At 62.9% G+C, this 14,253-nt stretch overlaps 1 protein-coding gene across 1 annotated transcript; it reads left to right on the top strand.

Annotated features, from left to right (window-relative positions):
* The first annotated feature begins 209 nt into the window (after positions 1-209).
* Positions 210-14,245, top strand: TONSL (tonsoku like, DNA repair protein). Its single transcript, XM_012473288.2, has 24 exons — positions 210-315; positions 857-1,040; positions 1,353-1,482; positions 1,766-1,937; positions 2,027-2,141; positions 2,908-3,053; positions 3,149-3,301; positions 3,540-3,665; positions 3,800-3,989; positions 5,244-5,326; positions 5,419-5,508; positions 7,032-7,104; positions 7,211-7,374; positions 7,446-7,569; positions 7,713-8,452; positions 8,560-8,636; positions 8,949-9,102; positions 9,169-9,247; positions 9,708-10,009; positions 10,229-10,400; positions 11,535-11,710; positions 12,211-12,284; positions 12,835-12,968; positions 14,052-14,245. Exons 1-24 carry the CDS (start codon positions 289-291, stop codon positions 14,243-14,245), a joined length of 3,879 nt encoding a protein of 1,292 aa, XP_012328711.2. The 5' UTR covers positions 210-288.
* The last annotated feature ends 8 nt before the right edge of the window (positions 14,246-14,253 follow it).

Here is a 14,253-nt window from a genome sequence, read left to right as displayed (position 1 = left end):
GCCGGGAGGCGGGAGGCGGGAGGCGGGAGGCGGGAGGCGGGAGGCAGGGCCGGGGCTGGAGTCTGGGTCCCGAGCCGGGCCGGACCGGGGGCGACTTGCTTCCTGCAGACGCCGCCCTAGGGCTGCCCTCGCGCCCGCGACGCTTGCCAGACCGTGCTGTGCCCCCGCCTAGGCCGCTACGCCGAGGCTCTGGAGCAGCACTGGCAGGAGCTGCAGCTCCGGGAGAGCGTCGGCGACCCCTTGGGCTGTGCCGTGGCCCACCGCAAGATCGGAGAGCGCCTGGCTGAGATGGAGGACTACCCGGCTGCCTTGCAGGTGCGGGCGCCCTCACTGGCCTCGCCTAGCCCGGTTGGCCTCTGCTTGGAGCCCTTTTCTGAGGAGGGAGGCCCGATCTTCGCTGTCAGGAGCCTCAGGCTGGAGGGCACACCTGGCCTTTACTACCCCGGGCCAGTCCTCTGGTGGGGACCCCACAGCCTTTCCTGGGACCGGGGGAGGAGTAGGTTTCCTGGCACCAGAAACCATTAACGAATGTTATTTTGGCTGTATTTGTGTGTGGGGTGGTCAGGCCCGGTCCTGAAAGCTCTCCTTGACGCTGGCTGGCTGCTGAGGGCAGGACTGCAATTCCCAGCCACCCCTCCCAACGTGACAGTGTTGGCTGCATACAGCATGAAGCCACTGTCACCACTGAGAGCCCCTGGCATGCAGAAGAGGGGCGCGTGCCTGACCTTAGCCTGCTCTGTGGGGGTTACGGGGAGCAGGGATCTTTACTTAGCGAGATTGGGTCTCTGGGAATCTGGCAGTGCCGATTCGCTTGAGGTGGGGTCAGCTCACAGCAGTGTTTTCCTTCCACACTCAGCACCAGCACCGCTACCTGGAGCTGGCACGTTCCCTGGGCAACCACACGGAGCTACAGAGGGCCTGGGCCACGATTGGCCGCACGCACCTGGACATCTATGACCACTGTCAGTCAAGGGATGCTTTGCTACAGGCACAGGCTGCCTTTGAGAAGAGCTTGGCTATTGTGGATGAGGAGCTGGAGGGTAGGCAGGCCCCTCCTGTTTTCTGCCTCCTGAACTGCAGGCAGCACCCCTGAAGCCTACTTGAGCGATCCTGTCTTCTGGGACCCTCCCTTTGCAGGGCTCTCGTGTGAGAGGCACATGCCCCCCACAGCCTTGCCCCTGGAGGTCATCGGCTCTTTATTCCCTCCGTGCTCTGTCTGCAGCAGGACCCCTGCACCCCCCTCAGGAGGAGGGAGGTGGTGGAAGCGGTGCTGCACAGGCCCCAAATGGGGCCCAAAGCTGGAAACCCCAAGTGGAGAGGTGGTGGCTGAGTGTTTGGGGGGCATCTTCCAGGGGCCCTGGCCCAGGGAGAGCTGAACGAGATGAGGGCCCGTCTCTACCTCAACCTGGGCCTCACGTGTGAGAGCCTGCAGCAGACAGCCCTGTGCAACGACTACTTCAGGAAGAGCATCTTCCTCTCGGAGTAAGGCCCCACCCCGCCCCAAAAGGGAGCGGAGTCCCTTGTTCCTGGAGAAAGTAGTTAGGAGAGTGTCTTTCCTGAGATGCTTCTGAGAGGGCAGGCTGGCTGGCCTCATCCCCCTCTGCCGTTGGGTTCCCGCCAGCAGAGAGGCCTCTCACGCCTGTGCTGCACGCTGGGGGAAGGGCAGGCATGGTTAGGGCCCTGAGACCATAGCATGGCAGGGCTGGGGCCCACGTGGCATTGGTTGGACGCTCCTGGGTCCTCAGTGGCCATCACCCCCCTGCAGGCAGAACCATCTCTACGAGGACCTGTTCCGTGCCCGCTACAACCTGGGCACCGTCCACTGGCGCGCGGGCCAGCACTCCCAGGCCATGCGCTGCCTGGAGGGTGCCCGGGAGTGTGCGCGCACCATGAAGAAGCGGTTCATGGAGAGTGAGTGCTGCATGGCCATCGCGCAGGTACCTGCTCAGCACGGCACCGAGCTTGGGCTTCTGGTGACTCAGGCCTTGGGGAGTCTGCAGAAATCTCGCGGTTCTTTGCTTTCCAGGTCCTCCAAGACCTGGGAGACTTTTTGGCTGCCAAGCGAGCCCTGAAGAAGGCCTACAGGCTGGGCTCCCAGAAGCCTGTGCAGAGGGCAGCCGTCTGTCAGAACCTCCAGCACGGTGAGCCTGGGGGCCGGGGTGGGGCCCTGGGAGGCATGTGCAGGGATGAGCCTGGGGGCCGGGGTGGGGCCCTGGGAGGCATGTGCAGGGATGAGCCTGGGGGCCTGGGTGGGGCCCTGGGAGGCATATGCAGGGATGAGCCTGGGGGCCGGGGTGGGGCCCTGGGAGGCATATGCAGGGATGAGCCTGGGGGCCGGGGTCAAGTCCCGGGAGGTGTGTACAGGCCTCCCTCCCTCATGGAGGTGGCCTGAACACCTGTCCTTGGAGGCAGCCTTCAGCTTCCAGCAAGAGGGGCAGGTGCCGCCACTTCCTGACAGGGGAGACCCCTGTTTTTCCTCTGAGCTCAACACAGTGTGTAAGGGGCACTGAAAGGGCGGCCAGGAGACTAGCTGGGTATTTATTTTGCGGCCACCATCTTCACTGGCAAACTGGAGACTGTAGTTTTTCCTGTAGTCTCCCAGGGTGGGAGAGCAGGTGGCACGAATGTGGTCCAGGAGTGCTGATGGCTGAGACCACCGCAGGAGGCTGGTAGTGGTCAGCCTTTACTTTGAACCAGGCACCATCCGAGTTTTTAAGTGTGTCCTTTGATCTTTGAGACGGTCCCTGAGACAGACCCTGCTATTACCCCCACACCAACAGGCAAGCAGAGGTGTGGAGAATGTAGTGGGGCCACCAGAGGGCTCATGGCACACAGGTGGTGGAGCTGACATCAGGGCCCCCCGTGGTGCCCCCTGTGCTCCCCGCTGCATGAACCTTTTCCTGGCAGTGTTGGCAGTAGTCCGGCTGCAGCAGCAGCTGGAGGAGGCCGAGGGCAGTGACCCTCAGGGTGCCATGGCCATCTGTGAGCAGCTAGGGGACCTCTTCTCCAAGGCAGGCGACTTTCCTAGGGCAGCCGAGGCTTACCAGAAGCAGGTGTGTGGTCCCCGCTGGGTTGGAGGGAAGGGCTGATGAGGTTGGTGAGGCCTGGCCAGGGTGGCAGCCCCAGGCCTCACTGGTGCTGCCCCCAGCTGCATTTTGCTGAGCTGCTGGACAGGCCGGGCGCAGAGCGGGCTGTCATCCACGTGTCCCTGGCCACCACGCTGGGAGACATGAAGGACCACCGTGGGGCCGTGCGCCACTATGAGGAAGAGCTGAGGCTGCGCAGCGGCAACGTGCTGGAGGTGAAGCCCCTGCTCCCCGCCCGAATGCAGGTTCACCCACGTCTCTGCCTCAGGACTGCCGTTCTCGGGGGAGCCATGGACAGCCGTCCTTCCCGGACAGGCAGCTCCTTCCTAGGACCATCCACCCTCGGCAGCTGGGAGACGGGGTCTCGCTCCACGTGGGCAGCTGGGGAGCCTGGCTGGGGCCAGGTGGACGTGGTGGCTGCCGAGCCTCAGATCTGGTCTCCTCCTGCTCCAGGAAGCCAAGACCTGGCTGAACATCGCACTGTCCCGAGAGGAGGCCGGTGACGCTTATGAGCTGCTGGCCCCGTGCTTCCAGAAGGCGCTCAGCTGTGCCCAGCAGGCCCAGCGGCCCCAGCTGCAGGTGCAAGAGCACGTCCCACCCATGCCGGCTCCCCAGTGAGCCCAGCTTCCTTGCAGCCTGCCTGCCCCTGTCCCACGTCCCTATCTTTCTTTGCACCCCCAGTCCTGAGCTGAGCATCTCTCTCTGCTCCTCAGAGGCAGGCCTTGCAGCACCTCCACACTGTGCAGCTAAGGATGCAGCCCCAGGAGGCCCCTGGCACTGAAATCAGACTACAGGAGCTCATCGTAGCTGAAGACGAGGAGGAGGAGGAGGAGGCGGCGGCGGCAGCGGCCACAGCAGACAGTGGAGCCCTGGAAGCCGGCGAGGTGGAGCTCTCGGAGAGCGGTGAGGCCCGGCGGCACCTGGCATTTCTCTGGGCCTGCCCTGGGCTGGAGAGGGGCGTGCTCTGCTGCTGCGGAGCCTGCTCAGGGCTTGTGGCGGGAACAGCCAGAGGGAGGCAGGACGGCCAGTGCTTCTCCGGAACTGGGTGGAGAAGGTGGTGAGCTGCAGGGATCCTGGGGCAGGCCGTGGCTTCCCAGAAGAGACAGTGGTTGAGAGCTGAGTGCGTGTCAGCTGGAGACATGGTCCTATTAGAGGTGGAGGTGCCATCTGGGGCCAGGGGTGAGACAGTGCGTCTTGAAGAGCCGAGCACCTTCCTGAAACCCTCCAGAGCAGGCTTGGGTGTCCTCTAGATGTGGGTGAGGTCAGCTGCACGGAGGACGGGCATGAGGGACTGGCTGGAGAGGGGCTTGGACTGAAGCCATCTTGGCTGTGGCACAGGGAGGGAGGGCTGAGAGCGGGGTCAGTCGGTGGCTGAGGGGCTGGTTTCTGATTCTGACTGAGTGGTAAGTGGCAGAAGCCTGTCCGTGAGGCCTGTTGGGAGGGTGTTCCAGGGAAGGCTGTGACTTCAGCTCTGTACTTGAGGGGGCCTTTAGGACCCCAAGTGGCCGGCAAGGCAGCTGTGGGAAGTTGAGTCTTCGCCAAATTGGTTGCTGGGGCAAGATGGATCAGGATCTAGAATTTTGGGGAGTGCTGTTCAGCACTGAGCACAGTGAGGAGCTGGGGAAGTGCCCGGAGGCAGCTGGCAGGGTGTGAAGGGCGTGGTGACGAGGGCTCACCAGGACCAGGGACGGAGGTGGGTATGTCTGCTGCCTAAGCAGGGTGGGGGCTGCGAGTGCAGGGCACCCAGACTCCAGGGCTGACCTGGCCTGATGACACCGCTCAGGAGATGGGGGTGGAGAAGGCCTGGGACGGAGGGAGGCTGGCCTGCAAGCTAGTCACGGTATGGGGATGAGCGGCTGGCGCACGGGTGGACGGGGCCTCAAGCAGGCCTTCTGAGGGAGGGCCAGGCCTGGGTTGGGGCAGAAAGCTTAGGGGTGTGTCTTAAGTAGGCAGAAGATGGCAGGCAGGAGCAAGCAGGGTCAGACCTGGAGGCAGCGCCGGGACCGCTGCTGAGGAGCCCCCAGAGCCCAGCAGCCTCAGAGCTCAGCCTGCCACCTCTGGCTCCTACCTGGGAGTTCGGGGAGCTTGCAGCGGGGTAGGGGCTTCTAACCCTTGCCTCCCGCAGACTCATCTGGTGTGGGCTTGGCTCTGTTCCAGAGGATGACACTGATGGCCTGACCCAGCAGCTGCAGGAGGATGAGGAGCTACAGGGCCGCCTGGGCCGGCGGAAGGGGAGCAAGGTGAGGATGGTGCCCTGCCCCCACCCGCCCTGCTCAGCAGCCCTGCCAGCCCCTCACTCCCCTGCCCTGTGCTGGGTTGGCTGTGCCCACAGTGGAACCGGCGAAACGACATGGGGGAGACCCTGCTGCACCGAGCTTGCATCGAGGGCCAGCTGCGCCGCGTCCAGGACCTCGTGAGGCAGGTGGGCCCTGCTCTAGGACTTGGGACGGGCTGCCCAGCACAGAGGAGCTGTGCGTTTGGGCAGGATCCCCTGATCTCTGTAACTCTCAGCTTCCTTATCTTTCAAATGGGACCCCTTAGTCAAGCATGGTGGCACTTGCCTGTGGTCCCAGAGGTGGGAGGATCATTTGATCCTGGGAGGTTGAGCTGCAGTGAGTCGTGATTACACCACTGCACTCCAGCCTGGGCAACAGAGTGAGACCCTGTCTCAAAAAAAATGAAAAAGTGGAGGCTGAGCATGGTGTACGCCTGGAATCCCGGCACTTTAGGATGCCAAGGCACACAAATCGCTTGAGCCCAGGATTTCAAGACCAGCCTGGGCAACAGGGCGAGACCCCGTCTCTACAAGAAACTTAAAAATTAACTGGATGTGATGGCATGTGTCTATAGTCTCAGCTACTTTGGTGGTCGAGGTGGGAGGATTGCTTGAGCCTAGAAGGTTGAGGCTGCAGTGAGCTGTAACTGTGCTACTGCACTCCAGCCTGGGTGACAGAGCAAGACCCTGTATCAGAAGAAAAGCCTCAGGCCAGGCATGGTGGCTCATGCCTGTAGTCCCAGCACTTTGGGAGGCCGAAGCAGGTGGATCACCTGAGGTCAGGAGATGGAGACCAGTCTGGCCAACATGGTGAAACCATGTCTTTACTAAAAAAAAGAAAATTAGCCGGGTGTGATGGCATGCGCCTGTAGTCCCAGCTACTTGGGAGGCTGAGGCAGGAGAATCTCTTGAACCCAGGAGATGGAGGTTGCAGTGAGCCGAGATTGCACCAGTGTGCTCCAGTCTGGGTGACAGAGCAAGACTCCATCTAAAAAAAGAAAGAAAAGCCACAAAAAAATGACTTGCAGCTGGACACGGTCACTCAGCACTTTGGGAGCCCGAGGCAGGTGAATCACCTGAGGTTGGGAGTTCGAGACCAGCCTGACCAACATGGAGAAACCCCAACTCTACTAAAAAAACAAAAATTAGCTGGGCGTGGTGGCTCATGCCTGTAATCCCAACTACTTGGGAAGCTGAGGCAGGAGGCTCGCTTGAACCCAGGAGGTGGAGGTTGGAGTCAGCCCAGATCACACCATTGCACTCCTGCCTGGGCAACAAGAGCAAAACTCCGTCTGAAACAAAAAAAGGGGGGGTGCCTGTAGCGTGGCACGCACCTGTGCTGCAGCTAAGTTGGTTGGCTCGGCCAGGATGGAGACTAGCCAGTGGGCTGAGACCTGGGCACCTTCCTGCCCTGCCTGCCTCATACCCTGTGACTGCGTGGGCTGTCCTCCCACAAGGGGACCAGGCAGGCACAGAGGCTGGAGGGTATGCTGTGGCTGGTCCACCTGTCGGGAAGCGTGCCCTTCTGGAGGAGGAGAGGGCAGAGCCATGGGACTTGGTCTGGGCTCTAAGACTAAGGCCCTGGGCCCCGCTCAGGCCACAAAGCTCGTGGGGCTGGGGCCAGGTTGTGAGGGGCACAGGGCCAGGCTCCTTCCTGTCCTTGGTCACAGGGCCACCCCCTGAACCCTCGTGACTACTGTGGCTGGACACCTCTGCACGAGGCTTGCAACTATGGGCATCTAGGTGAGCGAGGGACAGAAGGAGCCTGGTGCACCTTGGTGGATGCGTGGGGTGAAGAGTCAGTCCTGGAGGGGCATCAGGAGCTGGGCTCACATCTCCTGGTCTGCAGAAATCGTCCGCTTCCTGCTGGACCACGGGGCCGCGGTGGACGACCCAGGTGGCCAGGGCTGCGAAGGCATCACCCCCCTGCATGATGCCCTCAACTGTGGCCACTTTGAGGTGGCTGAGCTGCTTCTTGAACGAGGGGCATCCGTCACCCTCCGCACTCGGAAGGTGAGCCTGGGCAAGGCCGAGGGGGCGGGCCGTGGGGGCTGCCGTGCTCCTGCTCAACTGATGCCACACAGGGCCTCAGCCCGCTGGAGACGCTGCAGCAGTGGGTGAAGCTATACCGCAGGGACCTGGACCTGGAGACGCGGCAGAAGGCCAGGGCCATGGAGATGCTGCTCCAGGCAGCCGCCTCGGGCCAAGGCAAGCGGGGCCTTCTGTGTGCCTGGGGTTGCTGCGCCTAGCCTGAGAGTCCCCGGGCAGGCCCTGATTCCTAGGGATGCTCCATCATAGGTGGAGGGGGAGGTGCTGGGCCCCCGCCTCAGCACGGATTCTCTTTCCCACAGATCCCCACAGCTCCCAGGCCTCCAGGACCATCCCAAGTAGCCTTCTGTTTGACCCTGAGACCTCTCCTCCTTTGAGCCCCTGCCCAGAGCCCCCCTCTAATACTACTAGACCCCCAGAGGCCTCTCAGGCCCGTGCCAGGGTCTCCCCCGGGCAGGCAGCACCAGCTGTGGCCAGGCCTCGGAGGAGCAGACATGGACTGGCCAGCAGCAGCAGCTCAGAGGGCGAGGACAGCACAGGGCCCCCGCGGCCGTCCCAGAAGAGGCGTCGATGCTTGGCCATGGCACGTGGCCCTGCCAGCAACCGGGAGGCAGCTGCAGCCAGTGCCAGCCGGGCAACCTACCAGGCGGCCATCCGGGGTGTGGGCAGTGCTCAGAGCCGGCTGGGGCCTGGCCCACTTCGGGGCCAGAGCAAAGCCCTTGCGCCCCAGGCAGCGCTCATCCCTGAGGAGGAGTGCCTGACCGGGGACTGGCTGGAGCTGGACACGCCCCCAACCCGCAGCCGCCGGCCCCGCCCCCAGAGCAATGGGGACAGCCGCGGGCCCAGCAGTACCTCAGGGTCTGACGGCGAGGAGTTCAGGCCCCGTGCCCTAGCCAAGCAGGTCCGCCTGACCTGTCTACAGAGTTGCAGTGCGTCGGTCAAAGCGGGGACCAGCAGCATGGCCTTAGAACCCCCAGGGAGCCCCAGCACCCCCAGGGCCTCAGAGCCCAGTGGGGACAGCTCTGCAGCAGGCCAGCTCATGGTGGGTGTGCAGGCCTGGAGCAGAGCCCTCTCCCCACTCAGGGCAGGCGGGTGTTGGGTGGAGCCCACTATGGCTCCTGACTCAGTCCCACTGCCCTCACCTGTCAGGGTCCGGCCCTGCCTCCTCCCATCCGGGTTCGAATTCAAGTTCAGGATCATCTCTTCCTCATCCCTGTCCCACAAAGGTGAGGAATCGCCTGCCTTCTTCAGCCCCGGCCCTGCTGCCCCCCCGTGCCGCTCTGCCAGGATGTCTGTTTTTGCACGTCGGGGTGGGGCATGTGACGAGGGCTCCCTGGCGTGTTCCAGGTGGACCCTGTGGCCCCCAGGAATGGCAGAGGGGCTGGTGGTGTGCCAGGCTGCAGGGAGAGAAGGGGCCGGGTACCTGGGAGTGGGAGAAGCAGCTGAGGGAGCTGTTAGCCCTGGGCAGGGATGGCGGGGTTCCGGGGCATTGCCCTGGCTGTGTGCAGGCAGCAGCAGCAGCACGTCTGTCCCTGCAGCAGTGAGACCCACTCTGTGGCCTGGCTGGCCGAGCAGGCAGCCCAGCGTTACTACCAGACCTGCGGGCTGCTGCCGAGGCTCACCCTACGGAAGGAGGGGGCCCTGCTGGCCCCACAGGACCCCATCCCCGACGTGCTGCAGAGCAATGATGAGGTGAGCACGGAACCCAGGGCCTTGGGCACCAGCAGGCCCCAGGCGGCTCATGACAGTGCCTTCCAGGTGTTGGCTGAGGTGACTTCGTGGGACCTGCCCCCATTGACGGACCGCTATCGCAGGGCCTGCCAGAGCCTGGGGCAAGGTGAGGGCCAGGAGAACTGCAGTTTCTGGGTGAGGCTGTGCGAGGAGGCTGGGCACACAGGCTCTGCCAGCCCAGTTCATGCCCAGGCCTCAGGCGTTTTTGGCACACCTCCCCCCACCCCGTGATCTCGACGGGGAGATGGCAAAAAGCAGCCAAAAGCCTCGAAAGTCAAGCCAAGGAGGAAAGCCTCACGTGGGCTGGGAGCTGCCCGGAAAGCTTCCCAGAAAGCTCGTCTCAGGGGCCGTGGACTCTGGCGGTGACGAGCTCAGGGTGCTGCAGACCCACCTCCGCCCCCGGGGGCCCACAGTGCTAGGTCCACAGGCATGTTTGAGTGGGCTCTGCAGTGTGTGCAGTGGGTGGTGCCCGGGGCTGGTGAAAAGGGGCCACCTGGTTTGCCCTGTGGGATTCAGAGGGCAGAAGGGGCTGGCCTTGCCCTGGTGACAGCACATTGTCCTGCCAGGGGAGCACCAGCAGCTGCTGCAGGCTGTGGAGCTACAGGGCCTGGGCCCCTCGTTCAGCGCCTGCTCCCTGGCCCTGCACCGGGCCCAGCTCACACCGCTGCTGCGGGCCCTCAAGCTGCACACAGCACTCCGGGAGCTGCGCCTGGCAGGGAACCGGCTGGGGGACAAGTGCGTGGCTGAGCTGCTGAGTGCCCTGTGCACCATGCCCAGCCTGGCCCTCCTGGACCTCTCCTCCAATCACCTGGGCCCCGAAGGCCTGCGCCAGCTTGCCATGGGGCTGCCAGACCAAGCCACCTTGCAGGTAGAGGCATGGGAAGCAATGGGCCCTCAATGGCAGGGTGTTAGGGTTCCCATTCTGTTAAGTCCCTGGGTGGTCTGGAGCAGCTGGGAGAGCCCGCCAGTGCCCAGCCGCAAATGGCTATGCCAGGCAAGGTGGGGAAGAGACTGCCAAGCCAAGCCCCAAGGGGGACCTCGTCTGTGGGACTGCTGGGGTCTCACTGCCAGCCTGTGTCTTCCACAGAGTTTGGAGGAGCTGGACTTAAGCATGAACCCCCTGGGGGATGGCTGTGGACAGGCCCTGGCCTCCCTCCTGCGTGCCTGCCCCCTCCTCCACTCCCTGCGCCTGCAGGCCTGTGGCTTTGGCCCCAGCTTCTTCCTAAGCCACCAGATAGCCCTGGGCAGTGCCTTCCAAGGTGAGCTGACCAGGCACTCCCTGTCTACTCCTTAGCCCCGGCGCATTGAGGGTTTCAGAGGACCTTCAGAGGGGGCCTGGGCCAGGCACGGGGCAACACCTATGGTCCCAGCTACTTGGGAGGCTGAGGCAGGAGGATCGCTTGAGCTAAGAGTTCCAGGACAGCCTGGCCGACATAGTGAGATCCCATCCCTTAAAAAAAGAAAAAGTTTAGGGGCCTGGGATGTTAGACTTGGCTCTCCAGGAGGGGTTGGCTTCTGGGAGCAATGGATGGATGTGTGGGGGCCGGGTCTGCCTGGCTTCCGAGGGCATCTGGTGCCCACCCAGCCAGGCTGACACCCCAGGACACACCAAGAGCAGAGTCCAGGCAGCTCAGTGTCCAGTGCTCCCCTGCCTGTGCTTGCCAGCTGAGTGTTGTTCAGCTGAGGCAGCTCAGTGTCCAGTGCTCCCCGGCCTGTGCTTGCCAGCTGAGTGTTGTTCAGCTGAGGCAGCTCAGTGTCCAGTGCTCCCTGGCCTGTGCTTGCCAGCTGAGTGTTGTTCAGCTGAGGCAGCTCAGTGTCCAGTGCTCCCCGGCCTGTGCTTGCCAGCTGAGTGTTGTTCAGCTTAGGCAGCTCAGTGTCCAGTGCTCCCCGGCCTGTGCTTGCCAGCTGAGTGTTGTTCAGCTGAGGCAGCTCAGTGTCCAGTGCTCCCCGGCCTGTGCTTGCCAGCTGAGTGTTGTTCACCTGAGGCAGTTCTACCATGAGCCCACCCAGGCTGCAGAGACTGTGGTCCCAGTGCTAAGAGTCTGGGAATTGGGTGTCATCCACGGGTGAGGGAGTCTAAGGGGCGCAGCAGTGGTCAGTGCGCTTCCTGGACGCCCCCACCGTGCATAGGCATCTGGCACAGGACTGTGTGGTTGTGGAGCAGAAGGTATACAGAACTGGGGGAACAGCCAAGCTTGGAAATTTGGCCACGCCCTCCTCGGCCGGGAGAATCTGGGCGAGCGCCTTTGTCTCTGCACCTGCCACCTCACCCCACCCCACAAATTCTGTGGTAGTGGTTTCCCCAAAGGGGTCCTGAGGGTTCTGGGCCCAGAACTCAGTGTAGGTACAGGGTCATGGCCACGTGAGGCTGACAGGTTCTGGCCCCGGTGCAGATGCTGAGCGCCTGAAGACCCTGTCTCTGTCCTACAACGCCCTGGGAGTCCCCGCCCTGGGCAGGACCCTGCAGAGCCTGCCTGCCCGCACCCTCCTGCACCTAGAGCTTAGCTCTGTGGCAGCCATCAAGGGCGACTCAGGCCTCATGGAGCCCGTAGTCCGCTATCTGGCCAAGGTACGAGGTGGGGAAGGGCCCATAAAATACTGAGACTCAGAGGCCAAGGATCCCAAGGCTGAGGCCCCAGGGGAGCTGGGAGGCGCTCACCTCTCTCCAGATTCCAGCTGTAGTCACTGGGGGGCTCTCAGAGGGTTAGAGGTTCGGAGGTTTAGAAGAAACAGCTGGAGGGAACTTTTGTACAGCTGCCTGTCTCAGGCTGTGAAATCCTGACCACCAGAAAGGACCTGGGACCTGGGGTGTGGTCTTGCCCACCCCCAGGCAGGTCTCAAGGGGCACCCTGAGGGCCCCTGGTGCTCTCTTCTGGGGGGTCTTCCAGACATGACTGGGTCTTTTTTATTTTTACACCACCACCTGCAGAGTGACCCACATGAGGAGAGGTGTTTCCAATCTCCAAATTAATGGGGGACTCTGGGCCCCTGGGTGTGGGGACATCTGGGAAGCAGGGAGAGCAGGTGCGCCACTCAGTCTGGTCCCCTTGGGCCTCTGCTCATATCCAGGAAGGCTGTGCTTTGGCCCACCTGACCCTGTCTGCAAACCACCTGGGGGACGAGGCTGTCAGAGAGCTGTGCAGGTAACACCCTTGCATGCTGCATGCTGCCTGCTGCCGGCTGCCTGCTGCCTGGGGGTCTGATCTCATGGCTCGGGACCCCAGGGGAGCTGGGCTATGGGAGAAGGGCCACAGAAATGGTACCAGCTCCTCCTTCCCAGTGCGCCCCAAGACCTGGCTCCTTCGGCTTCCATGAGCCTCTCGGGCTACCCTGGAAGGCACGCTACTCTCAGGCTTCTTAGCCTGGGCCTCTCTCTGGGTGTGTCTTTCCTTGTCACTCCTGTGCATCAGCCCACACAGGGCTGCTGTTCTTAGATCTGGAGCCTCGGTCAGCTCTGGGGAGTGTCGAGAGGAGCCCAAGCTGGGCCAGGCACATGCAGAACTGGCCACTACGGCCCTGACCCCGGGGCCATCAGGGGACTCACCAACCCTAGTGAAGCACCTGCTGTTGTGCCAGGGTGGGGCAGAATCCCTGGGCCTGGCCCCAGGCTCCCTGAGTCTGGGCAGCTTTCCTAGTGTTGGGGCACGGCCTCTCTGGAAGCCAACCTTGGCTCTTCTTCCCATGTTATCTCAGATGTCTCTCTCTGTGCCCCTCACTCATCTCGCTGGATCTGTCTGCCAACCCTGAGATCAGCTGTGCCAGCCTGGAAGAGCTCCTGTCTGCCCTCCAGAAACGCCCCCAAGGCCTTAGCTTCCTTAGCCTGTCAGGTGAGGGCATGCCATATTCAGCCTTTTCAGGGACCCGCTGAGTCCTAGGTGCCTCCTCCTAAGGGGCTGCCACTGCTACGAGCCAAGCAGCAAGGCTGGGCTCCATGAGGCTGAGGCAGCAGGGGGCAGAGTGACAGTGAGAGAAAGGGGAAGGGGGCATAAGCCCAACTCCTAAAACCATGGGGTGGAGGACAAGGTGGGTCTCTACCTCTGGTCTCTCCAACCCAACCTTCAGAGCAGACTATGGCAGGCAAGACCCCCTGAGAATGAGGCTTTCTCATTCTCCGTGGCAAGAAGAGGGAGCCCAAGGTCAGAGTGTTGAAAGCTGCCACCAAGGGACCCTCCCACTTCCTGGCAGGGGCTCCTCTGACCGTAATCCTGCCCAGACTGTGGCCTGATTTAGCTTGCTCTCTTGAGCCACATCAGGGCAGTTCTCAGCCTGAGCTGTGTGGAGGACAACCCCAGGAGAGAGGTGCTTTTATGACCTGGCCAACCAGCATTCTGGCATAGCCAGTTGGGGCCAGGGCAGGCCCTGCCCTCCAGGGGATGAGGGCTGGAAGTGGATGTGCACACGGGGCGTTCTGCGTTCTTCCTGCATGCCCCCCTTGACCCCCAGGGCCAGGCTGCCTTTTCTGGGAAGGGACCCAAGTGCTGGTGGGAGACCTGCATTCCACTAGGGCTGCTCCCCACACCTCGGTTCCTGGCTCTGTACCTTCCCACCTGGCTCCCTGAATTACTGAGCTTAGTGTCCTCTTCAGCCACTCAAGTCTACGATGTACAGATTTGCAAGGAGCCCCATATGTCCTCCTTACGGGTGGGAAACAGATGTAGGCATGGACTTTTGAGATCGGGCACTGTCAGAGGTAGGAAAGGGAGCCACCCTTCCTCCGGCCTGACCGCTGGCTGTGCAGATGAGCCCACTCCTTCCTGGTGTCATGAGGCCTCTCCTGGGCTCTGCCCACTGCCCCTCGCTGCAGCACTGGGGACCTCTGGGAAAGCGAGTTTGTTCCCTGGGGCCTGTCGTGGGCACCGGGACGCCGCTGGCCCCCGCAGCGCTGAGGCCTGCCCTCTGACCCTCCGCAGGCTGCGCTGTCCAGGGCCCCCTGGGCCTGGGCCTGTGGGACAAGATCGCCGGGCAGCTCCAGGAGCTGCAGCTGTGCAGCAGACGCCTCTGCACGGAGGACCGGGACGCCCTGCGCCAGCTGCGGCCCAGCCGGCCGGGCCCTGGCGAGTGCACGCTGAACCACGGTTCCAAGCTCTTCTTCCGGCGCCTCTGACCGCCGCC

The sequence above is a fragment of the Aotus nancymaae genome, unplaced genomic scaffold, assembly GCF_030222135.1.
Source record: "Aotus nancymaae isolate 86718 unplaced genomic scaffold, 86718_ANA_hifiasm-v0.15.2.pri h1tg000036l, whole genome shotgun sequence".
Taxonomy (NCBI): Eukaryota; Metazoa; Chordata; class Mammalia; order Primates; family Aotidae; genus Aotus; species Aotus nancymaae.
The sequence above is the reverse complement of the archived record's forward strand: the minus strand, read 5'-3'. Positions and strand labels throughout refer to the sequence as shown.